The 25,022-nt window shown below is 41.5% G+C and overlaps 1 protein-coding gene and 1 pseudogene across 1 annotated transcript in view; one reads left to right on the top strand and one right to left on the bottom strand.

Annotated features, from left to right (window-relative positions):
• Positions 1 to 1,776: 1,776 nt before the first annotated feature.
• LOC136316399 (MICOS complex subunit MIC26-like) lies at positions 1,777 to 2,759 on the bottom strand (annotated as a pseudogene).
• Positions 2,760 to 3,480: 721 nt separating this feature from the next.
• Positions 3,481 to 25,022, top strand: part of OSTM1 (osteoclastogenesis associated transmembrane protein 1) — a 49,391-nt gene continuing 27,849 nt past the window's right edge. Inside the window, exons 1-2 of the mRNA XM_066248313.1 lie at positions 3,481 to 3,965; positions 9,967 to 10,081. Of these exons, the coding sequence (XP_066104410.1) occupies positions 3,564 to 3,965; positions 9,967 to 10,081 (517 nt within the window). The 5' untranslated portion in view covers positions 3,481 to 3,563. The remainder of the gene's footprint in view (positions 3,966 to 9,966; positions 10,082 to 25,022) is intronic.

Below are 25,022 nucleotides of genomic sequence, written 5' to 3'. Positions count from 1 at the left end.
ATGTATATGTACACACACACCTATTTATGTATTTGTGTGCATTTTCCCTGACTCTGTCCATTGAGAAAGCCTAATAGCAGAGGCACCCCAATTATGACTGCACATAGTGCCCAGATTGTGGCTTCTGAATATCATTCTCCACTAAAAGAAACCAAGAATCTTTGGAGAAAAAGCTGATTCCTTCTACTACTGGGGCAGGAAAAGGACATGTTTTTAGCCTAAGTCATCTTGAGCCAGAAAGTATTATAAGAATGTGCTCCAAGAATGATGGGGACATGTCAAGAACACTCAGAAACCAGCTTGAATGGGCTCCCACTGGCCAAATCTGGGACAGGACAATGTGAGCACAATTTATAGTTCCATAAATAAAATTTCCTACTAATTCAATTTCTTTGGTAACAAAAATAAAACAAAATGTAGCCATCACAAGCAAACTTAGGAAAACAAAACAATATTCAAACAGATTGGGTAAAAGATAACTCTAAGACCCATCAGAAACATACAAGGTCTACCGGAAAGTTCTGTTTCTATCACAACAAGTTTCAACACTTAAGCACGTTTATTTAGCGCATGTGTGCCTCTCTATTTTTATCACTTAATGTATACATACTGATGTAGCAAATTAACTAAAACAAAGTTGATTCACGTTAGTCTTATGTGTGAAGCGATAGTGTACCCATGGCTACTGATAAAGTTCATTTACGTCACTGTAATTTTTACGAATTTCAACAAGGAAGAAATGCTACAGAAGCATGTCTGTCGCATCCACCATATTCCCCGGACTTAGCACCCTCTGACTATCACTTGTTTTTGTCCTTACAAAATTTTTTGAAGGGCAAAAAATTCAAAAATGAAGAAGATATTAAACAAGCACTGGTTCAATTTTTCGCATCAAAAGATAAAACATTTTTTAAAAATGGGATATACAAATTGCCCTCACGCTGGCAAGAAATCATTAATAATAATGGCAATTATATTATTTAATAAAGTTTATTGATGGTAAGAAAAATTTGTATTTTGTTTTAATTCCAAAAACGGACAGAACTTTCTGGTAGACCTTTATATATACTATCAGATAATCAAAAGTTAGCATATTAACTCTTGCAATTTACAAAGCAAAAATGCAAACACAAAATACCTAAGAAATAATTTTCTCCCAAACTTGTCAGAGAACTGTTTTCCAGGTCATTAGTTTAAATTCTTTTTACAGCCCAGCAGTGGAATTGGGATGCTTGTTAGAGAGTATCCCTTATTTTGCTTAGGAATGTCAGAAACTGGATTGGAGTTCGAAGCTAAGCCAATTTTCCAGATTTTTACACTGGATGCAGATCTGTGCTGCACCCCAGGCACCTTTTTGGGTTCCAAGCAAACCTGGACATTAGCTACCTTTGTACCACGGTACAGAGTGAGAGAGCTTAGTCCTGCGCTGCCCAACACAGCACCCCTCGTCAGATGGGGCTATGTACAGTTAATTATGTAAATAAAATTAAACATTCAGTTCCTTGGTTGCAGCAACCACAATACAAGTGCTCAACAGCCACATGTGGCTAGTGGTTACCACATTAGACAACGCAGATACAGACCCTTGTCATCGTCACACAAAGCCTATCAGACAGCGCTGATGTAGACAGTTTAGAGTGTTGGTTTAGTTTTTCCTGAAGAAGAAAGCCAATTTACTACATTCAATACTGACTTCTCTGTAGAAATACTTGTTTATTGTGTGGAATTTCTAAAGCTTACCTATAAAGGATTAAAGCAGGCAGAGCATGGAGTATTCTACTTATTTCCAGATGAATTTTTCACATATCCTGTCTTTTTAAAGTTAACCGTCTACAAATCTTTTAGGACTATGGTAAACCCCAATCATATAATTTCTTTCCACTGACCTGGACAAATATGATGGCTTGTTGTGGATAATAAAGAGGCAGCTAATCCCATAAAACCGGGTGAATACACCAGCTTTGTTTTTGAAACTGTAGCCAAAAGGAGTCCAACAATGCCAGCAAAACCAATAATAACACCAAGTCTGGGAAAAAATCCAGAAGGTGCATTTTGGAGATAGTCATAACTATTCAATCCCCACTGAACCAAACTTTGCATCCTGGAATCGGTTTGGGAGTACAGTTCCTGACACCAACTTTTATATAGCCTGTAATACTGCTGGAGGTGTGAGATGCTTTCTTCAGGTTGAGTTCTTGGCTCCTCCACATATTTAGACTGACCTTCAGGAATGGGAGTGAAAGCTCATTCATCTTCACGGCAATTTTGTGAAGTGAGTCCTTTTTCTGTGATGTACAGGTTTTTTTTTTTTGTTTTTTTTTTCATTTTTTTTTCTGAAGCTGGAAACGGAGAGACAGTCAGACAGACTCCCGCATGCGCCCGACCGGGATCCACCCGGCACGCCCACCATGGGGCGACGCTCTGCCCACCAGGGGGCGATGCTCTGCCCATCCTGGGCGTCGCCATGTTGCGACCAGAGCCACTCTAGCGCCTGAGGCAGAGGCCACAGAGCCATCCCCAGCGCCCGGGCCATCTTTGCTCCAATGGAGCCTTGGCTGCGGGAGGGGAGGAGAGAGACAGAGAGGAAAGTGCGGCAGAGGGGTGGAGAAGCAAATGGGCGCTTCTCCTGTGTGCCCTGGCCGGGAATCGAACCCGGGTCCTCCGCACGCTAGGCCGACGCTCTACCGCTGAGCCAACGATGTACAGGTTTTAAGGGTCGGGCTGGCCAGCCCCATGGACCTCTGAATTACCCTGAACATGCCTCTAGCATTGGTGGCTTGGGGGTGTACGTGTTTGTTTGTTTTAAGATTTTATGTATTAATTTTAGAGGAGAAAGAGAGAGAGAGAGAGAGAGAGAGAGAGAGAACAGGAAGCATCAACTCCCAGGGTTTTGAACCGGCGACCCTCAGCATTCCAGGTTGACGCCTTATCCACTGCGCCACCACAGGTCAGGCCTTTGTTTTTTAAGCTTGGAAGCCACCAAGCTCCACTAAAAATAATCAGTAGACGTGTTTACTCTTTCCGAACGGGATGTTGGGTAAAATTACGTTAAAAATACCAAGTAAAAAAATCTGCAAAGGCACCTGCCGGCGGTCTTAGGGAACGCGTTCATTCCCACGAGCCCGTCTTTCTGCCGTGTGACTCCTAGAGCGCAGGGAGTTTCCAAAGTGGGCGATGGAGAGCGAAGACTCCCCGAGATTCAGTTGTTCAAAGTGGTGTCCGCCTGTCTTCACAGGGTGGGTGAGCCTCGGCTCAGTGACCCACAGCCGGACGCACCCCGGGTCTTACGCGCCCTACGGTCAGTTCGCTGTCGCCGGCTTGGGCAGGAGGCCGCAGGAGAGTACACATTTCGCCGCCCGGTTGGCGCCGGCCCGCCGGCTGCAAGAGACCGTCGGTAGCCAATAGGGCGGGGCGCCGCGCGCCGGGGGCGGGGCAATGACGCGCGCACCTCGTGACCCCACTCCCGGCCTGCACCGCGGAAGCCGGAAGCGGCGGCGGTCCGCGGCACCGGCCAAGAGCGTGGGGGTGCGGCGGTGAGAGCCTTGGGGTGTGTGAACTCCGCGATGGATCCCGACGCGACAGGGGCGTGGCGGAGGTCGTTGCCACTGACGCAGCTGCTGCTGGTGCCGCTGTTGTGGTCGGGGCTGGCTCTGGGCACGGTCGCCTTGGGCAGCAGCCCCCGCAGTGTCCTGTACGACCTCCTGTCAGAGCAGCAGTTGATGGAGGTGGAGGACTTGTCTCTGACCCTGCTGCAGAGAGGAAAACTGGGGCCACAGTCGCTACCGCCGGACCTGCCGGATCTGGACCCCGAGTGCCGGGAGCTGCTGCTGGACTTCGCCAAAAGCAGCGCGGAGCTGACCGGGTGCCTGGTGCGCGGCGCCCGGCCGGTGCGCCTCTGTCAGACCTGCTTCCCCCTCTTCCAACAGGTCGCCAGCAAGATGGACAACATCAGCCGAGCCGTAGGGGTGGGTAGAGGAGCACACCCGGGACCCCTGGCGTGGAGGGTTGAGCAAGGAAGAGGGTGTGATGCGGTTAACTCGGGGGCGGGGCTTAGTTACCCCGTCGGTAAGAAAAAGGGGTTGGACTAGGACTCCAGAGTGGGAGCATCGAAAGAAGTGGATGGCATTATTGGGCTTGGGGTTTGAATTTTTGCCTTTGTGGTTGTTCGTAAGCTTCCTCTTGTTACATACTATTTACAGATATGGCTCGTTCTCTTGGGCTCCTCCACCACCAACCCAGCCTTTCCTTTCCCCTCGTCCTTACCCCCTCCCCAAACTCCGCCACAGCTTCCTCCTATTTCCACCTGGAGTTAGTTCCCAGTGAGGACCCTTTCCGGAGACCCCAAGTGGAGCGGGGAAGGTGGAGTGTGGTAGTGGTTAGGAGCTTGAGCTTTGTAGCCAGAAACGTTCGGTTCCACCACACTTTACAGAAGTTTGACTTTGGATTATCTCAGTCTTAGTTTCCTCTTCCTAATTAGCCTTAAACCCTTGGGAAGTTGCATTCTCTGTGCTTGCCGTTTTCACTTGTAAGATGGGCATAAAAGGAACTCTTAGAAAACTGGCACATAGTAATAGTTCTTAGTAAATGGGAGCGAAATTTTTTGGAAACGGTAAATTTATGCCCCGTTTTTGGTACCATAGAGCTTTTCTGGTCATGTGGTAGGTGCTATAAGGGATTGAGAGAGAGAGAGAAAAGATACGATTTTCTGCTCATAAGAACCTTATAGGGTCTAAAATAGTAAAGAGTATCAGGGCTGATGGGAGTCACAAGGTGTGGGCTGGATATGCCTTGTAAAGGGAAAACGTGAATAACTTTGGGATTGTGGAGTGGGGAAGTTTCTCTTGTGTTGAAAGCACAAGTAGTTTCATGAAAATGTGGTTGGAATTATTTCATAAATCATAGTTGGTTTGAAAAAATAAAGACTTGTGTATAGTTTTATCTTGCTTTAAGACAGCCTGATACTATTTAACAAATTATTTTTTACATAAAGAGATTTATTTGTGTTACATAAATCCTGTGGTCAATCTTTCTGTGAAGAGCTAGTTTTCAATGTAGTTTAAATAAATTCAGACTTACACGCCGTATTTTCCAGGCATGCTTATGTGAGTATAGCAAGGGATTCACACACACATATCTCACTATGATGTAACAATAAAGCCCACAAGACTTGTCCATGTCAACTATAGCAGGTTATTATATATTTTATGGCAGCATATTCTGTTCTGAGCAAAGGTGAGTTGTTTTGTGGCCAGAATGACTGTGATCATGGTGCAAAGCTTGGGGCTTTTGCAGCAGCAAATGCTTTTCTCATTTGTGTAGATACTGTGGAATTTAGAAGAGGTTAAAAAATTACCACAAACGCTAATACAGTATTATGGGCATCACCCACAGGGTGTACGAATTTCCATATGAACTCCTCTTCCCAGTGTAGGGGGTGGCAGAAACTTCCTTCTCCATTGTACCTCTCAGATTCCACCAGTGATCTTGGCACCTGGCTCGCCTCACCCATGTGTGAAACACCCATGTGTGAAAGGGAGAGAGTAAAGATGAAAAGAGAAAAACCCTTTCCCCAACTGCATTTTCTTTCCAACTCATTCTAGACTTTGGTCTCTTTCCCCTCCTTTCCTCAGAGCCGGCTGTGGTATATTAGCTCAAAGGCATGATTTCTATGTTCTGAGGTACTTCATGGATTTAATAGGTTTCATTGGATTGGTTTGGGAATTGAACTATCGTGTGTAATAATGAACATATGGAAAAATGTGTTCTGACTTTCTTCAGAGTAAACTTGAAGGAATCAGTTGTCCTTTGTGTGTGAGGGTGGAAGGTTTCTTTTTGAGTATTTTCCTTGACTCACATAGACTTCGTCTTTTATTTAAATCCATTTAATCAGTAAACATATGCTGTTCTTAAATATTGGGCTGGTAAAAAGATGTAGAAGAAAAAGGAGGATAAGGTTCAGGCCTCAAACTTTCAGTGTGTTGGTAAAATAAACCTATACTGAGAAAAAGAGAATAGGAAAAAATTATCCATATTAATGTATAAATTGTACAATAGAAATTTAGAACAAAAGGAAGGAGATGCTGAATTAAAGAGGGGAACTGCAAGATGGAGTTAATCAAAAGAAAATCTATAAGCTGAATTTTGAACAAAACATACTTTCTCCCCTCTTTGAGTGTCCATGGCTTGATTGGGAGGGGGGGAGAGTGTAACAACGGGAAAAAGAATCAAATGTAGAATTTAACAGGCTATTTCTGTGGTACAGCAAAGTTAATTCATTTAACTATAATATCAATAGAATTATCTGATGAGAATTCTGTTTCTTTGTTACTTCCTCTTGGAATTACTGGAACAAGGATTGCGTAGTCTTAATATTTTATAGTAAAGAATACAGTGATTTGTGAAACCAGAATGTAGAAATGATGGATTCCCCCTTCTTTAGAGTCATACTTTCTTCTTTTAGTTTAAGCTGATAGGGACATGGTTTCATGATGTTCAACATCATCAGAGTGGTTGGCAGGATGCTTTGGCCCTGCAAGTTCTGAATTGCTAAGCTTTCTCTTCTTCTTTGTGTGTATGTGTGTGTGTGTGTGTGTGTGTGTGTGACAGAGACAGAGAGAGGGACAGATAGGGACAGACAGGAAGGGAGAGAGATGAGAAGCATCAATTCTTTGTTGCGGCTCTTAATCTCCTTAGTTGTTCATAGATTTGCTTTCTCATATGGTGCCTTGACTGGGGGTGGGGAGGCTCCAGCAGAGTGAGTGACCCCTTGCTCAAGCCAGCGACCTTGGGCTCAAGCCAGCGACCTTGGGCTTCAAGCCAGATGAACCCACACTCAAACCTACGACCTCAGGTTTCAAACCTGGATCCTCTGCGTCCTAGTCCCATGCTCTATCCACTGTGCCACTGCCTGGTCATGCACTAAGCTCTATCTTATTCTACTTGGTTTGTTTAAAATCTATATAGATAGACATACATATGTATATATATTATTTATGAAGGTGCTAGTGATTGGGGGTGTGTACCTAGAAGTGTTCAACATACTTTTAGTGTAGAATAAGTTCTTAGGAATATAGACAATCCTTAGAACATAGCATAAACATAATAGTCTGTATCTTTTATTAGAGGTCAGAAAATGTAATGCTTAATTCATTCAAAAAATTATTCAGTACCTATTTTGTGGCTGGCTAATGGTAGTTACTAGGGTTGTAGCTGTGAATGAGCAGAGCTTGTAGTGTGGTAGGAAAAACAGACAGTAAACATATCATTGTAAAAGTAATTACTTAGTTCAAGTGAGAATTGTTGTGCAGGATAAAAAAAAACCCTCAGATGCTACCAAAGAATATAACAGGGTGCTCATCTCTAGGGCTGGAGGTAGATAGTGTGCTTAGTGATGAAAGCTAAGACCTAAAATTTGAGAGGATGTGGGACCAGGGAGAGAAGGTATACAGATAAAGAAGTAGCAGATATGAAGACTGAGATGGGAGTCTGCTGTGTTTGAGGACTATAAAGAACACGGATCACTAAGCCAGGAGGAGAGTCGTGAGCTGAGCCTGAAGAAATAGGCAGGTGCCTGCTCAAGTGGGCCTTGTGGGGTATGTTAAAGGTGTTAGGCTTTGATATTAAAGCAGTGCAGTGTTATTGAAAGGTTTAGTTCTGTGGAATGACATGATCAGATTTGTGCTTTAAAAGGCCTTTCTGGCTGGCTATGAGAGAAAGTGCAGGGGACGGGCTGGGGAGGGCAGGGAACATTATCTATAGGGAAATGAATTAAGAGACACTTGCAGTGATAAGAGAAACAGTGGAAGCTAGGCTATATGGGGGCCATTGTAACGGGAAGAAATGGATAGATTTCAGAGAAATTTAGGAGAAAAAATTGACAAGACTTGGTACTTAATTAAATATGGAAAGTAAAGAAAAGGAAAATGATGGTTTCCAGTGTTTTAATAGCAGATTAGTGAGTAGGGTTGTCATTTACACAAATGGAGGAAGGAACCTGTTTGGTGAGGGGAAGATCATGATTTTGAAAATGTTGACTTTGAGATGTTTTGCTACATGTAAGTGGAGATAGTGCATATGTGATTGGATATGTATGTGTAGAGATCTGGATTTGAGATGATATGTTTGGGAGTAGTTGGCTTAAAAATAGTGTTTGAAACCACGGCATGATGAGTATACTTTATGAATGAGTAAGGCGTGCTAAGAGTTGAAGACTTGGGTAGAGAATAAAGTGTCAAAGGAGACTGAGAAAGAAAAGTCTGAGAGATGAAGAACCATTTCCACAGTTGCCATCACCTTTTCATCATACCTGAACCACGGAACTGGTCTAATTAGTCTCTCTGCCTCCTCACCCTACATATTGTAACTGACAGCCTGTGTTCCTCAAACTCTGCGTTTCGTGTCACTCTCCTCAAAAATCTTTAAAAGTTTCCTCAAGACTCTTCAGAACTTTTCCCCTAAGTTGTCCCTCTCATGCCTCTGCTTTCACAGAGGTGCACTCCATTCTAGCTATATTAGCCTACTGAATACTCCCTGAATACTATGCAATCATTCCGTTTTTACCCATGGATCATTTTATTCTGCCATTTTAGAATCCTCTTCTCTTTCTCAATATAGGGCTTAGTTCAAATCTCACTTTCTCCATGAACTCTTCCTAATTTCTCCCAATTACACTGATGTATCCCTCAATTGAACTATTCCATACGTTGACCACTCATACAGACTAAGCTGTATTGATTTTTTAGCTAGCCAGACATCTGCTTTTGAAGATTCAACTCATGTTACTGATTACGCTTAGCCAACTATACCCACTTAGCTACTTCATGTTGGCAGCAAGGTAGCTAGGTGAAATAGCATATGTCATTTACTTACTACGTGCTAGACATTGTGCTAAGTGATTCATGTATGTTATATAGGACTCATGATTATGAAACTGAACCTCAGAGAGGTTACCTCAACTGCTCAATATCGCCAGGTAGTGACTGAGGCTTGTCTGACTTCTTAGTCTATGTTCTAATATTTAAGAATTGATAGTAGAAATTTTCTTCTATTGCTGATATTTCTGTGAAAGCAATTTCTAGAGTTATCAGTCTTTTTCTTTTATTATCTTTATTTAATTCCTTAACTTTATGTGTCTGGGGAGGTTCTTTGAAGCCCCAGTGTTGATGGTATACGTTTTGTTTCCTCAAAACACCAGGATTCTTATAGTGCTCTGTAAGTAACAGGAAGCTAATTAACTTTGAAAGAAGGAAGTGTCATCAGGACTTAATTCTTTGCTTGGTGAACAAGGGAAAGAAAAGATATAAGGATCAAATAATTTAGGAGCTTGGATTTATTATTTGCATAGCATGAGTTTTATTATTAAAATGCTCTGTAGAAAGCATATTCTTTTATCTGGTACAAACTATGTCACATTTTCTTGTGGATTATAAGATTTTGAATAAAATGTTGCCTAGAATATAGGACTGTATGTTTTGTGATTACTTACCTATCAGATTAAAAAAATATGTAAATAATATGTTCATTGTAGAAAAATTTAGTGTTAAGGAGACCAAAAAAAAAAAAAAAATCAGCATACTTCCATTATTCACATACAACTACCTCTACATTTTCTGAATAGCTTTCCAGAATTTTATGCACAAAAAGTAAGAGATGTGACAGGCTTACAATTTGGGCCTGAGTTGTTCAGATTATACTATAAAAGCAGACACTTACTGAGGAAGCAAAAATTTCTTCTCTTGCAAAAGAACCTGTTATCAATAAATGTTAGCTGCTATTGCATTACTACAATTGTTATTATTAATTACATTATTTGAGTATATCAAACATGTTAAAATGCTTAGAATAAGTATTTAAATTATTTTAAAACATTTTTATTTTTTGTCTCAATTTGTTTAGAACTCTTAAAAATACTCAGGTTGTATTTTTCTTTTTATCCTTCTCTCTCTCTCTTTCTTTTTTTGGCTACAGAATACTTCAGAGAGTCATAGTTGTGCTAGAAGTCTCTTAATGGAAGATAGAATGCAAGTAGTTGTGATTCTGTCTGAGTTTTTTAATTCCACATGGCAGAAGGCAAATTGTGCAAGTAAGTAATTCCTTTATTTTTATGTTGCCATTATGGTTCAATAGTATAGATGTCAGATTTTATTTTAATGTATCTTGAAATCTTTGAATTTATAAAATACTTTTTATTACTCTGTTTAAATGAACTGTGATTAGCATCATGGTTTATTAGTGGGAGTTAGTGGAAACTACTTGGGCAAATACCGAAAAGCAGAAAAGTGAAGCAGTGAAGAGCATGAGCTTTACAGTCAGGCAGATCTGGGTTTGAATCTAAACTCTGCCGCTTACTAGCCCTAACATACTAGCTCTCAGACCTTGGGCTTGAAACTTTGCCTCTTCAGTTTCCTCATCTGTAAATGGATGATAATAATGACCGACATTATATGATTGTCTTGAGGATTAAATGAGATAAACTGTGTGAAGCTCTTAACTCAGTACCTGGCACATAGTTAATGTACAAGAAATATAAACTGTTTAATAGTAATTATGATATTTATGATAATCTGTCATATGGTGCTATGGATGATAACATCTGTTCTGTTTTGCAGGTTTGAATGTATTTGTCGAATAAAATGTGATCTGTTTTTAGGTTTTCTTTGCAGAATTAAAATCACTCTTTCAATTCAGAAGTATTTTGAATAAGAACTGTATTCTAGGCAGTTTTTGTTTTTTTATGCCTTATAATTTAGTGAGGTTGAACGTTTTATATATATATATATATATATTTAGATTTTATTTATTCATTATAGAGAGGAGAGAGAGAGAGAGAGAAGGGGGGAGGAGCAGGAAGCATCAACTCCCATATGCGCCTTGACCAGGCAAGCCCAGGGTTTCGAACCGGCAACCTCAGTGTTTCCAGGTTGACGCTTTATCCACTGCGCCACCAAAGGTCAGGCTGAACGTTATATTTACAGCAGTGGTCCCCAACCTTTTTTGGGCCACGAACAAGTTTAATGTCAGAAAATATTTTCACGGACCGGCCTTTAGGGTGGGACGGATAAATGTATCATGTAACTGAGACAAGCCTCAAGAGTGAGTCTTAGACGGATATAACAGAGGGAATCTGGTCATTTTTAAAAAATAAAACATCGTTCAGACTTAAATATAAATAAAATGGAAATAATGTAAGTTATTTATTCTTTCTCTGCAGACCGGTACCAAATAGCCCACAGACCGGTACCGGTCCGCGGCCCGGGGTTTGAGGACCACTGATTTACAGTATAAGCTAAGGCAGACAAATAATGCTTTAATAAAGCTATAGAGTCCTTGGGGCAAGTAGAGAATAAATTGAATTTGGGAGAATTTGAAGTGACTTTCTGAAAGAGGTAGTGTTTTATCTTTTATGGATGGTTATGATTTCAATAAGTAGAGATGAGAGGAAGAACATTGCAGATAGACATCATGGACAGAGGCACGGAGGTATAAAAAATACATGTTCCAAGGTCCTGAAAGCACAATGGGAGATAAAGTGGAAAAGGGAAAGTAGGACTTTGACTGATACTGCAGTTTATCTCTCTCTCTCTCTCTCTCTCTCTCTTTATTAAGTGAGAGAAGGGGAGGCAGAGAGACAGACTTCCACATGTGTTGAACCGGGATCTACCCAGCTAGTCCCCTAAGGGCAATGCTCTGTCCATCTGCGTTGTTACTTTGTTAGGCAACCGAGCTATATTTAGTGCCTGAGGCAGAGGCCATAGAGCCAGGGGCCAGCTCACTGGAACCATCAAGCCATGGCTGTGGGAAGGGAAGGGAAGGGAGAGAGAGACAAAAGAGAAGAGAAAGGAGAGGGGTGGAGAAGCAGATGGTTGCTTTTCCTGTGTCTCCTGACTAGGAATTTAACCCAAGACATCCACATATCGGGCCAATGCTCTACCACTGAGCAAACTGGCCAGGCCCAACAGTTTATCTCTTACACAACAATTTTTATACTGCTTAGAGTATCAGCCTATTACTGAGGAATGATTATATACTATAGCATCTTGGGGATTTACAATACACCTGGAATATTAAAGGCAGTGAGAAGAACTGCAAGTTAAAAAAAGCTTTTTAATGTCATTTAACCTACCTATTTTCAAGTTTTTCTTTTTTTTAACTGCAAAGACCTCTTTTCTCATGGAATTCCATTGGAAGAGGAAGGGAGAGACCAGTGAGGAAGCTATTACAATAGTTAAGGCAAGAAGCAAAGATAGCCTGACCAGGCGGTGGTGCAGTTGATAGAGTGTCGCACTGGGATGCAGAAGGACCCAGGTTCAAGACCCCAAGGTCGCCAGCTTGAGCGCGGGCTCATCTGGCTTAAGCAAAAAAAAAAAAAAAAGCTCCCAAAGTCGCTGGCTCGAGCAAGGGGTTACTCGGTCTGCTGAAGGCCTGCGGTCAAGGCACATATGAGAAAGCAATCAATGAACAACTAAGGTGTTGCAATGAGAAACTGATGGTTGATGCTTCTCATCCCTCTCTGTTCCTGTCTGTCTGTCCCTATCTATTCCCTCTCTCTGACTCTTTCTCTGTCCCTGTTAAAAAAAAAAAAAAAAAAGAAGCAAAGATAACATGAAGTAATGTATGGACTATGGAAATAGAAAGGGCAGGATGGATTAAAATCTCTACCTGTAAATCATTAAGGAGCTTAACTCTCCTAAGGACTTCTCTTCTTATTGAGTTCATATAAAGAAAAACTGTCAAGGGGGAAAAACCCCTTGCTAAGCTTCTTTTCCTTTGCAGTATACCATGGTATATTGAATATTGACTCTCTTAATTTTAACTCTTAATTCATATTTTTTGTTAATTTGAATAGAGATTTGGCTGACAGTTGTTTTTTATAAGGAAAACCTTCATTTTTAGAGTAAAAATTTCTTTATTAATGTATAAATGCAATAAAATATAGAAATATGATTGAACAGAGTTTGTTTAACCTATATGGAATAGCTGCTTTTTAGTATTCTTTTTTTTTTTTTTTGTATTTTTCTGAAGCTGGAAACAGGGAGAGACAGTCAGACAGACTCCCGCATGCGCCCAACCGGGATCCACCCAGCATGCCCACCAAGGGCGACGCTCTGCCCACCAGGGGACGATGCTCTGCCCCTCCGGGGGCGTTGCTCTGCCGCGACCAGAGCCATTCTAGCGCCTGGGGCAGAGGCCAAGGAGCCATCCCCAGCGCCCGGGCCATCTTTGCTCCAATGGAGCCTTGGCTGCGGGAGAGGAAGAGAGAGAGAGAGAGGAAGGGGGGGTGGAGAAGCAAATGGGTGCTTCTCCTATGTGCCCTGGCCGGAACCGAACCCGGGTCCCCCGCACACCAGGCCGATGCTCTACCGCTGAGCCAACCGGCCAGGGCCTGCTTTTCAGTATTCTTAAGTCTTTTAGAAAACCACTAATACAGAAAAATGTTAATTACAAATAATTTTAAATCAGTTAATTAGAATAAATGGAATATTTATTGGGGTTTACTTCTTTTGACTGATGTGACTTAATTTATATACTCGAGGATATAAAACGTCTTTTCTTTAAAAGGTATTTTGTAACAAAGACTTTACTATTTCAAAGTATACTGTTCACAAAAATTAGGGGATATTTCAAAATGAATATGAAGTGATAAAGAAAGAAGCATTTGATTTTTTTAAAATTAAACAAGAACATCAGAAAAGCAAACAACAAGTCAAAGAAAATTGTTCAGTTATGCAAATGAGATACAAAACCAGCTTATTTCGTTGGTGAAAATGCACTATATAAAAGTCTGAAAGTACTAGAGTATCGGCAAGTTCTCTGTAGTTTTTTTTTTTAGGTGAGTTAAAAAAAATAACATTTTGACCTGACCTGTGATGGTGCAGTGGATAAAGCATCAACCTGGAAACGCTGAGGTTGCCGGTTCAAAACCCTGGGCTTGCCTGGTCAAGGCACATATGGGAGTTGATGCTTTTTGCTCCTACCCCCTTCTCTCTCTCTCTCCCCTCTTTCTATAATGAATAAATAAAATCTTTAAAACAAAATAATAACATTTTGTCCTGGCCAGTTCGCTCAGTGGTAGAGTGTCGGCCCGGTGTGTGGAAGTCCCAGGTTCGAGTCCTGGCCAGGGCATACAGGAGAAGCACCCATCTGCTTCTCCACCCTTCCTCCTCCTCTTTCTCTCGATCTCTCTCTTCCCCTCCTGCAGCCAAGACTCCATTGGAGCAAAATTGGCCCAGGTGCTGAGGATGGCTCCATGACCTCTGCCTCAGGTGCTAGAATGCCTTGGGTTGTAATGGAGCAAAGCCCCAGATGGGCCTAGCATCACCCCCTAGTGGGCATGTCGGGTGGATCCTAGTCGGGCGCATGCGGGAGTCTATCTGCCTCCCTGCTTCTCACTTCAGAAAAGTATAAACAAACATTTTGTGTATTTACTCAAGAGTATGTCTGATGCAGTGGATTGAGCATTGACCCCAGACACTGAGGTCCCAGGTTCAAAACCCCAAGGTTGCTGAATTGAGTGCAGGCTCATTGGCTTGAGTGTGGCCTGGGCAGCTTGAGTGTGGGGTCGCTGGCTTGAGTGCGGGGTCATCGACATGATCCCAAAGTCACTGGCTTGAACCCAAAGGTCATTAGCTTGAAGCCCAAGGTCACTAGCTTGAGCCCAAAGTTGCTGGCTTGAACAAGGGGTCACTGGCTCAGCTTGAGGCCCCCCCCCCCCCAATGAAGGCACTCACAAGAAGTAATCATGAACAACTAAAGTGAAGCAACTATGAGTTAATGCTTCTCACTTTCTCTCCCCTTCCTCTCTTCCTCTCTCTCTCAAAATCAACTTAAAAAATTAAAGAGTATGGAGTAAGTACTGTATTTCCCCATGTATAAGGTGTACCTTCATTTTGGGGCCTGAAATTTGGAAAAAGAATGTATTACATAGTTATTGAATTCAAGTTTTTATCATAAAATTCATACAACTCCTCATCGCTGTCAAAACTCCCATCCATTAGCTTGTCCTCATCTGTGTCTGATGACGAATCACTGTCTTCATATATTGCCACATTCTCAGTTCCATCTATGGCATTTGAAATGCCACACTTCAACAACCACTGTATCAGACACACCCTGTTTTTATACCCCAAGTTTTTGAACAAAAATGTGTCTTATACATGGGGAAATACAGTACTCTTTAGAATAAATTCTTGGTACGTGGTTTTTCTGAGTTGATCTTGAAAATATTCCTTGATTGAACTTCTGAACAAAGGTAATGCTTACTTCCTAATTACAATTAATTTGGCCAAGGCATAAGGTCAGATGAAAGAAGCAAGGTGCTGAGAATTAATGACACCTTATGAGGAATTAGGTAGGTGACTGGACAAGAAAAAAAGGAAGATTTAGTTTTCATTCTGTTTACATTAGTACCCTTTGGATTTTATGACATATGCATTTAACACATTCAAAAATACATTAAGAAAATTAACAGAATGTCAAAATCTAGAATGAGTATGTTAGATGTAGTCAGAGAGATTAGCTATCTTGTTTTCCAAGATTATACATTAAAAAATTATCTTCCATATATTGTTTTATTCATATTTTAAACTTTTATCATAACTTCTATATTTTAAATGGAAATACAAGTTTTATAAATTTATACTCCTTAGCTGTTTTCTCTTGGATGTTCTAAAACAGGGGTCCCCAAACTACGGCCCGCGGGCCACATGCGGCCCCCTGAGGCCATTTATCTGGCCCCTGCTGCACTTCCAGAAGGGGCACTTCTTTCATTGGTGGTCAGTGAGAGGAGCATAGTTCCCATTGAAATACTGGTCAGTTTGTTGATTTAAATTTACTTGTTCTTTATTTTAAATACTGTATTTGTTCCTATTTTGTTTTTTTACTTTAAAATAAGATATGTGCAGTGTGCATAGGGATTTGTTCATAGTTTTTTTATAGTCCGGCCCTCCAACGGTCTGAGGGACAGTGAACTGGCCCCCTCTGTAAAAAGTTTGGGGACCCCTGTTCTAAAATAATCATCTTAATTAGAATTGAGTAATATTTCTCAGATTACTTGGAAACACTTCTAATTTGTTGTTTTCAAATCTACTTAAAGATAATGTGAACATTATTTTTAAAAAATCGAAACATTTTCAAATAACTTTAAAATTTTTACTAAGCCCTGGCCAGTTGGCTCAGTGGTAGAGTGTCGGCCTGGCGTGCAGAAGTCCCGGGTTTGATTCCTGGCCAGGGCACACAGGAGAAGCACCCATCTGCTTCTCCACCCCTCCCCCTCTCCTTCTGCTCTGTCTCTCTCTTCCCCTCCCGCAGCCGAGGCTCCATTGGAGCAAAGATGGCCCGGGTGCTGGGGATGGCTCCTTGGCCTCTGCCCCAGGCGCTAGAGTGGCTCTGGTCGCAACAGAGTGATGCCTTGGAGGGGCAGAGCATCGCCCCATGGTGGGCAGAGCATCGCCCCCTGGTGGGCGTGCCGGGTGGATCCCGGTCGGGCGCATGCGGGAGCCTGTCTGACTGTCTCTCCCCGTTTCCAGCTTCAGAAAAATATAAAAAAATACAAAAAAAAATTTTACTAAAATTTTTTTTAATTTTTTCTAAGTGAGAGGAGAGGGGATAGAGAAACAGACTCCTATATGTGCCCAGACAGGGATCCACCTGGCAACCCCCGTCTGGGGCCAGTGCTCTGCTCATCTGGGGCCATGCTGCAACTGAGCTATTTTTAGCACCTGAGGAGCCATCCTCAGCCCCTCCAACCAATCGAGCCATGGTTGTGGGAGGAGAAGAGAGAGGAAGAAAAGGGGGAGAGGGAGGCCTGAAGGAGCAGATGGCTGCTTCTCCTGTGTGCCCTGACTGGGAATTGAACCCAGGACATCCACATGCCTGGCTGATGCTCTACCACTGAGCCAATCGGCCAGGACTAAATTTTTACTAAAATTTAAAAAAGTATTTTTACTTGAGCAACATGGTCTTCTCTTACAAATTAGTGAGAAAATTGCCCATGCCGGTTGGCTCAATGGTAGAGTGTCAGCCTTGCATCTGGCTGTCCCGGGTTCCATCCCTGATAAGGGCACACAAGAGAAGCGACCATCTGCTTCTCAACCCCTTTCCCTCTTACTTCTCTATCTCTCTCTCTCTCTCCTCCTCCTCCTCCTCTCCAGCAGCCATGGCTTGATTAGAACAAGTTGGCCCCGGGCGCTGAGGATGGCTCCATGGCCTCTGCCTCAGGCGCTAAAAAATGGTTCCTGTTGCAATGGGGCCAAGGCCCCAGATGGGTAGAGCACTGCCCCCTAGTGGGCTTGCCAGGTGTATCCTGGTCAGAGCGCATTTGGGAGTCTGTCTCTGCCTCCCCTCCTCTCAGTTAAAAAAAAAAAAAGTAGTGAGCAAAGAAATTTGTAGGAAGATAAAATAAGGAGCTAAAGAAGGTGAGTAAAAGCCTGACCAGGTGGTGGCACAGTGGATAGAGCGTTGGACTGGGAGGTGGAAGACCCAGGTTTGAGACCCCAAGGTCGCCAGCTTGAGCACAGGCTCATCTGGTTTGAGCAAGGCTCACCAACTTGAGCCCAAGGTCGCTGGCTCGAGCAAGGGGTCACTTGGTCTGCTGTAGCCCCCCCAGTCAAGGCACATATAAGAAATCAATCAATGAACAACTAAGGAGCCACAACGAAGAATTGATGTTTTTCATCTCTCTCCCTTCCTGTCTGTCCCTATCTGTCCCTCTCTCTACTCTCTCTGTCTCTGCCACACACACACAAAAAGTTGAGTAAAAAGTCATCAGTTAAATTAAGTAGTATTTCTCAATTTCATAACCCTTGTCTCATTTGTGTTTTACAATAAGCCCTGGGAGGTAGAGTGAGGGCTCAGAGAGTGTAAAGGAACTGCAGATCAAGAGCCTAGAATGAAATTGAAAAGGCTTTGAGACTGTTCATCTGAGTAGACAGTGTTCATGAGTTAATGCCTATTTTTGTTTTTTTTTAAAGTTCTCTTTGACAAATTTATTGCACAGCCTTCATTTTAAGAAATACAAATATACTTTAATTAACCCTACAAAAGTTTAACACTTATGCTTTATACATGTTTGATATTATGGAAAGCCTAACTTTTTATTAAAAATATAAATGTAAGCCTGACCTGTGGTGGCGCAGTGGATAAAGCGTCGACCTGGAAATGCTGAGGTCGCCGGTTTGAAACCCTGGACTTGCCTGGTCAAGGCACATATGGGAGTTGCTGCTTCCAGCTCCTCCCCACCTTCTCTCTCTGTCTCTCTCTCCTCTCTCTCTGCCTCTCTGTCTCTCTCCCTTTCTCTTTCCTCTCTAAAATGAATTTAAAAAAATAAATGTAAAATACTTTTTCCTAAAGACCAATTAACACTACATAAAATTAAAACTAGATAATATGAAAAAATTTTTAATAGAGTTGCACATTTTCTGAAGTTAACTCTTAGCAACTATCAGACATCAGATTCTGATGTAGTCACATCCTTGGCAACTGGATCTCTTAACCCTCTTATTTAATGGGACCCTCCCTCTTATTTTATTAATAAATGGTGCTCAAGTCTTCTCTTTACCTTTGTACATTAAAAAAACACCTTTCTTACCTGTCCAGTTACTGTTTATTAAATCATTGGCCTATAGAAATATGTAAAAGAATACAAAGAATATTTACTCGTTTAATGAAATAGAAGAAAACAATCATATCAGTATTATTTTATTTTATTTTTTACAGAGACAGAGAGTCAGAGAGAGGGATAGACAGGGACAGACAGGAATGGAGAGATGAGAAGCATCAATCATTAGTTTTTCGTTGCATGTTGCGACACCTTAGTTGTTCATTGATTGCTTTCTCATATGTGCCTTGTCCGTGGGGCCTTCAGCAGACTGAGTAACCCCTTGCTTGAGCCAGCAACCTTGGGCTCAAGCAGGTGAGCTTTTTGCTCAAACCAGATGAGCCCTTGCTCAAGCTGGCGACCTCGGGGTCTCGAACCTGGGTCTTCTGCATCCCAGTCCGACACTTTTATTTTTTTTTATTTTTCTGAAGCTGGAAACGGGGAGAGACAGTCAGACAGACTCCCGCATGCGCCCAACCAGGATCCACCTGGCACACCCACCAGGGGGCGACGCTCTGCCCACCAGGGGGCGATGCTCTGCCCCTCCGGGGCGTCGCTCTGCCGCGACCAGAGCCACTCCAGCGCCTGGGGCAGAGGCCAAGGAGCCATCCCCAGCGCCCGGGCCATCTTTGCTCCAATGGAGCCTTGGCTGCGGGAGGGGAAGAGAGAGACAGAGAGGAAGGGGGGGGTGGAGAAGCAAATGGGCGCTTCTCCTGTGTGCCCTGGCCGGGAATCGAACCCGGGTCCCCCGCACGCCAGGCCGACGCTCCACCGCTGAGCCAACCGGCCAGGGCCCACAGTATTATTTTAAATTAATTTTTTTGTCCAATCAGTTTGTCTAGGATGTTGTCATTTTGTATTGTAGGGACTAGACTATACTACCCTGAAATATGACTATAAGAAGTCAGAATATGCCACCCCCAAATATGCCTCTGAAAAACAGTGGAAGCAACAGTTTGTAAGGGACATTTATATGTATAAAGAACATCTTCATTTGTAAGAGAGTCTCTATATATACCAAGAAGAGAAGGATGGCTCTAAAATCACAAGAGTCTTATAAATGGAAAAGGCAGGGATATAATTTGCATAACAGACCTTACACTGTTCACCATGCTTTTCTTTGTCATTTCCCTTTAACTGGTCTCCCCCAACTCCTTCTTTCTTTGTTTTAAGCTGAAGATGTAAGCCTGAATGCTAAGCCACCTCTTTGAGTTACTCATTTTCCTTGTGTATCTTTCATGGATATGTGAGATATGCAAGTTAATAAACTTCTGTTTGTTTTTTCCTGTTAATTTGTCTTTTGTTTCAGGGGCCCCAGCTGAGATCTTAGAAGGGTAGATGGGAAGTTATTTTTTCTCCTGTACAGTATGTATATATGAAGATCACAATATAAATATTAAAATAATTTTTTTCTGGATTATTTGTCTTTTTATTTAAACACTGATCAGTTTTCTGGTCAGTTTCTGAGAACTTGTGTGAAATCGTTAAATGTGAGCCACTAACCCATTTGTCTCAGTTGCCTTTTTGCAATGATCTAGTTATTAAATTTGTAAATATACAGCTGCTAAGTGATGCCAGCAATAAGGATCTTTAATATTTAATAGTAAATAATATGGAGTTCATTCAGTCTGGCATCTCAATGGTAAAATGAGAAGGAAAAAAAATTACAAAGGAAGAACAAAAACTATTGATGTGTTTTAAAAACTTGTTTTTGGCTTTCTTTCTCTGACTGATTTATTTCACTTAGCATAGTAGTCTCTAGGTTCTTCCATAGTGTTGCAAATGGTAAGATTTCATTCTTTATTATGCCTGAGTAGTACTCTTATTTTATCTATGTACCACAACTCTTTTATCCATTTATCTATTGATGGACAGTTGGGTTGCTTCCATATCTTGGCTATTGTAAATAATTCTACAGTGAACATAGGGGTGCATATATTCTTCCTAATTAGTGTTTTGGGTTTATTTGGATATATACCCAGAAGTGAAATCACTGGGACATAAGGGAGTTCCATTTTTAATTTTTTGAGGAACTTCTGTGCTGTTCTCCATAGTGGCTGCACCAATCTACATTTCCAGCAACAGTGCACTAGGGTCCTTTTTTTTCCACATCCTTGTCAATACTTACTGTTTGTTAATTTATTGATAATAGCAGCCTGACCTGTGGTGGCGCAGTGGATAAAGCGTTGACCTGGAAATGCTGAGGTCGCTGGTTCGAAAACCCTGGGCTTGCTCTGGTCAAGGCACATATGGGAGTTGCTGCTTTCAGCTCCTCCCCCCTTCTCTCTCTCCGTCTCTCTCCCTCTCTCTCTCCTCTCTAGAAAAAAAAAAAAAAAAAAAAAAAAGAATGTATCTAAAAAAAAAATTTATTGATAATAGCAATTCTGACAGGTGTGAGATGGTATTTCATTGTGGTTTAACTAATTAGTGATGAGCATCTTTTCATATTTCTATTGGCCATCTGTATGTCCTCTTTGGAGAAGTGTCTATTTAGATCTACCCAATTTTTAATTGGATTGTTTGTTTTTTTGGTATTGAGTTGTATGAGTTCATTAAAAATTATAGATGTTAACCCCTTATCTGATGTATAATTGATGAATATGTTATTCCATTCATGATTTGTCTTTTCATTTTGTTGATGGTTTTCCTTTGCTATGCAAAAAACATTTTAGTTTGATTTCACTTAAATGGGGGATCTAAAGAACAAAATAAATGAACAGACAAAATTGAAACAGACTCATAGATACAGAGAATAGACTGATGGTTGCCAGAGAGGAGGGGGTTTGGGAGCTGGGCAGAAAAAGTGAAGAGATTAAAAAGTATAAATTGGTAGTTATAGATAGTCTGATGATGTAAAGTACAGCATAGAGCCCTGGTTGGCAAACTGAGGCTCTTTGGCCCCCTGAGTGTGGCTCTTCCACAAAATACCACATGTGGGCACTATCTTGATAAGGAATGTACCTACCTAAATAGTTTAAGTTTAAAAAATTTGGCTCTCAAAAGAAATTTCAATCGTTGTACTGTTGATATTTGGCTCTATTGACTAAAGAGTTTGCCGACCACTGGTAGGGAATACAGTCAATAATATTGTAATAACTATGTATGATGCCAGGTGAGTCCTGGGAATATTGGTGGGAGGGCTGAGTATTAATTATCTAACCACTATGCTATACACATGAAATGAGTACAAAATAATATTGAATGTAATCTGTAATTGAAATAAAAATTTAAAAATTCAATCAATATATGATCCATTTAAATTAATAAGTGATCCACTTTGTAGGATATACCTTTTGATACAAAATGACTCTTTTTCATCCTCTGTGCCAGCAAATGCAAAACTATAATTGTAGAAGTAAAAATTTTTAAATGAATTTAGGGGCTATTAGAATTTGAAAAAAGTATTAAAAATGTAAAATATGAAAGCTAAAATATTTTTTTAAAGGATATTAAAATTAATATACTGCAAAAACAACCTTTCCTTTACTACTTGATCTAGATGTGGTTGGCACCTAGTCTCTAGTTATTAATTGGTGAAAGGAAGGCTAGACCCCATTGAATGAGAGAGTGTTATCCATGTAGTACTTCCATCTCTTTTGTTTTTAGATTTTATCTGTCTTTGAGTATTAGTCTTGGTAGGAAATGAGTTTTGGGAATTGGTAGAGACTCAGAAGAAGTGTTAAAAGCTCAACTGTTCCAATTTACGTAAGTAACATGAAAACTAGTTCATGAGAATGACTGCTGAGAAATAAACTATACTGCTCACAAAAATTAGGGGATATTTCAAAATGAATTTGAAGAGAATAAAAGCTTTTTTGTTTTGTTTTGTTTGTATTTTTCTGAAGTTGGAAACAGGGAGGCAGTCAGACAGACTCCTGCATGCGCCTGACCGGGATCCACCTGGCATATGCCCACCAGGGGGCGATGGGCAGTTGCTCTGTTGCAACCTGAGCCATTCTAGTACCTGAGGCAGAGGCCACAGAGCCATCCTCAGTGCCCAGGCCAACTTTGCTCCAATGGAGCCCTGGCTGCGGGAGGGGAAGAGAGAGACAGAGAGGAAGGAGAAGGGGAGGGGTGGAGAAGCAGATGGGCACTTCTCCTGTGTGCCCTGGCTGGGAATCGAACCCAGGACTCCTGCACGCCAGGCCGATGCTCTACCACTGAGCCAATCGGCCAGGGCGCATTTTTTTTAATTGAACAAGAACATCAGAAAAACAAACGACAAGTCAAAGAAAGTTGTTTGATTATGCAAATGAGATGCAAACTCAATTATTGTGATTGAGTAGCAAGTGACATACTGGTGGGATTTAACAGAAGCATGTCAAACTGGACGAGAATGCCACACATTGACTATTCCGTAGGGTGTATGGTCACCCAAAACTGCCAAAACATACTGACAGCAATGGGTCATGGGCAGGATCAGATTGTCCAGCAGTTCTTATGGGATCTTCTGCCACTCTTGCTCCAGGGTGACTTCCAGCTCAAGAAGTGTGTGGGAGGCATTGGACATTTTGCCAGACGTCTTCCCAGTGTATCTCAAGCATGTTCGATGGGATTCAGGTCTGGAGAATGTGAAGGCCAGTCCATGTGTTTGATTCCTGCCTCCTGAAACATGTTGACAAAGGTGCGCACAGTGGCGACTTGTATTATCGTCCACGAAAAGAAAGTTGTTTCCAACTGCTCCAGCTTAGGGTACCAATATAGGGTGCAGGACCTCATCTTGATACCTAACAGCAGTATCCATTTCTGATGAAGTGGAGGTTAGTACAACCACCAGTGCTGATTCCAGCCCACACCATGATTGCACCACCACTAAAGGAGTCCCTTTCTTGCATGAAACTTGGATTCTCCCTTGTTCCTCATTCATGCCAGATTAGGACACGATTGTCAGGATGTAGACTGAACCGTGACTCATCAGAGAAGAGGACAGTTGACCACTCATACGGGTCCGATGACGATGCTCATCAGCCCACCTTCTACGGGTTCTATGGTGTTCAGCATATAACGGAGTGCATACCATTGGTCGCCAGGCATGCAGTCCAACATGATGGAGCCAGTTTTGTATGGTCTCGTTGCATATCTGTCGTCTATTGACAGCAAGAGACTGTCCCCACAGCTCTGTTGCATTGCTTTGCCTATTTCTTCTTGCTAGTAAGGTCAAGTAGTGGTCATCTCTTGCTGTTGTGGCAGATAGGCGACCCTGCCCTCATCTTCTTCATACTGTGCCAGTTTCTTGAAAGTGATTCCAAAGTGCTAATCATGCTTTGGGATGTTCCAAGTGCTGTTGTCACTGCCGTCTGTTTGACCAGCTTCAAGACATCCTATGTCTCTCCAGGCTTCGCATTTGGGCAAATCATGTTGCAGGGGCATTGCAAGGGCTGGGAAATTGCAGGATGTGCACTTTCAAGATCAGGGAGCATGCAGATGCTCCAGTACTTTTAGCCTTTTGTATAGTACATTTTCACCAATGAAATAAAAGTTCGTTTGCATCTCATTTGCATAATGAAACAACTTGTTTGCTTTTCTGATGTTTAATAAAAAAAATCAAATGCTGCTTTTTTTTATTGCTTCGTATTCATTTTGAAACATCCCCTAATTTTTCTGAGCAGTATATATCAAAGAATTTTCCTATATAGAACTTAAAAGCTGTTATCATAGTTGTATTGTAGATATAAAGTAACCTTGTTATTGAGATGCTTCTTGGTTGTCTTATGCATAGGACAGTTGAATAACTAGCAAAGTGACCAGGTTTGATGAGACCATGGATCGTTTTATGGTTAACTGTTTCTGTTTTTTGTTTTTTTTATCTTTTTTAGCTTTATTGAGATATAATTGACATATAATTGTGTAAATTTAAGGTGTATAATGTGTTGATTTCATACACTTACATACTGTGCAGTGATTACCACTGTAGTGTTAGGTAACACTTCTATCACATTACATAATTACCATTTCTTTTTTGTGTTGAGAACATTTAAGATTTACTCTCTCAGCAACTTTCAAGTACTTAATACAGTATTGCTAACTACCATCACTGTGCTGTACATCAGATTCCCTGAACTTACTCATCTTACCACTTTGTATCATTTGACTAACATCTCATTTCTTCCACCCCAGACCCTGGCAATCACCATTCTTCTCTCTATTTCTATGAGTTCAGCTCTGAGTTGACTGACTATATGGGGGTTTATTTCTGGACTCTTGATTCTGTTTTCATTGTTTACTTTTTTGGTGATAAGCGTCAATCTTCCCTATTTGATGAAACTCCCAGGGAAGAGGTTGATGACAGTTGAGTTTCTTTTAGGATCTGTCTTTAGGCAGATAAGGGAATTCACAGAAAGTTTCTCTGTATCTGCTGCTTTTCAAGTGGCTTTAGCTCAAAATAATTCTTATGGCAAAGAGGCATATTCTGACCCCTTTCACTTACTAT

The sequence above is a fragment of the Saccopteryx bilineata genome, chromosome 12 (genome assembly GCF_036850765.1).
Source record: "Saccopteryx bilineata isolate mSacBil1 chromosome 12, mSacBil1_pri_phased_curated, whole genome shotgun sequence".
Lineage (NCBI taxonomy): Eukaryota > Metazoa > Chordata > Mammalia > Chiroptera > Emballonuridae > Saccopteryx > Saccopteryx bilineata.
The sequence above is the reverse complement of the archived record's forward strand: the minus strand, read 5'-3'. Positions and strand labels throughout refer to the sequence as shown.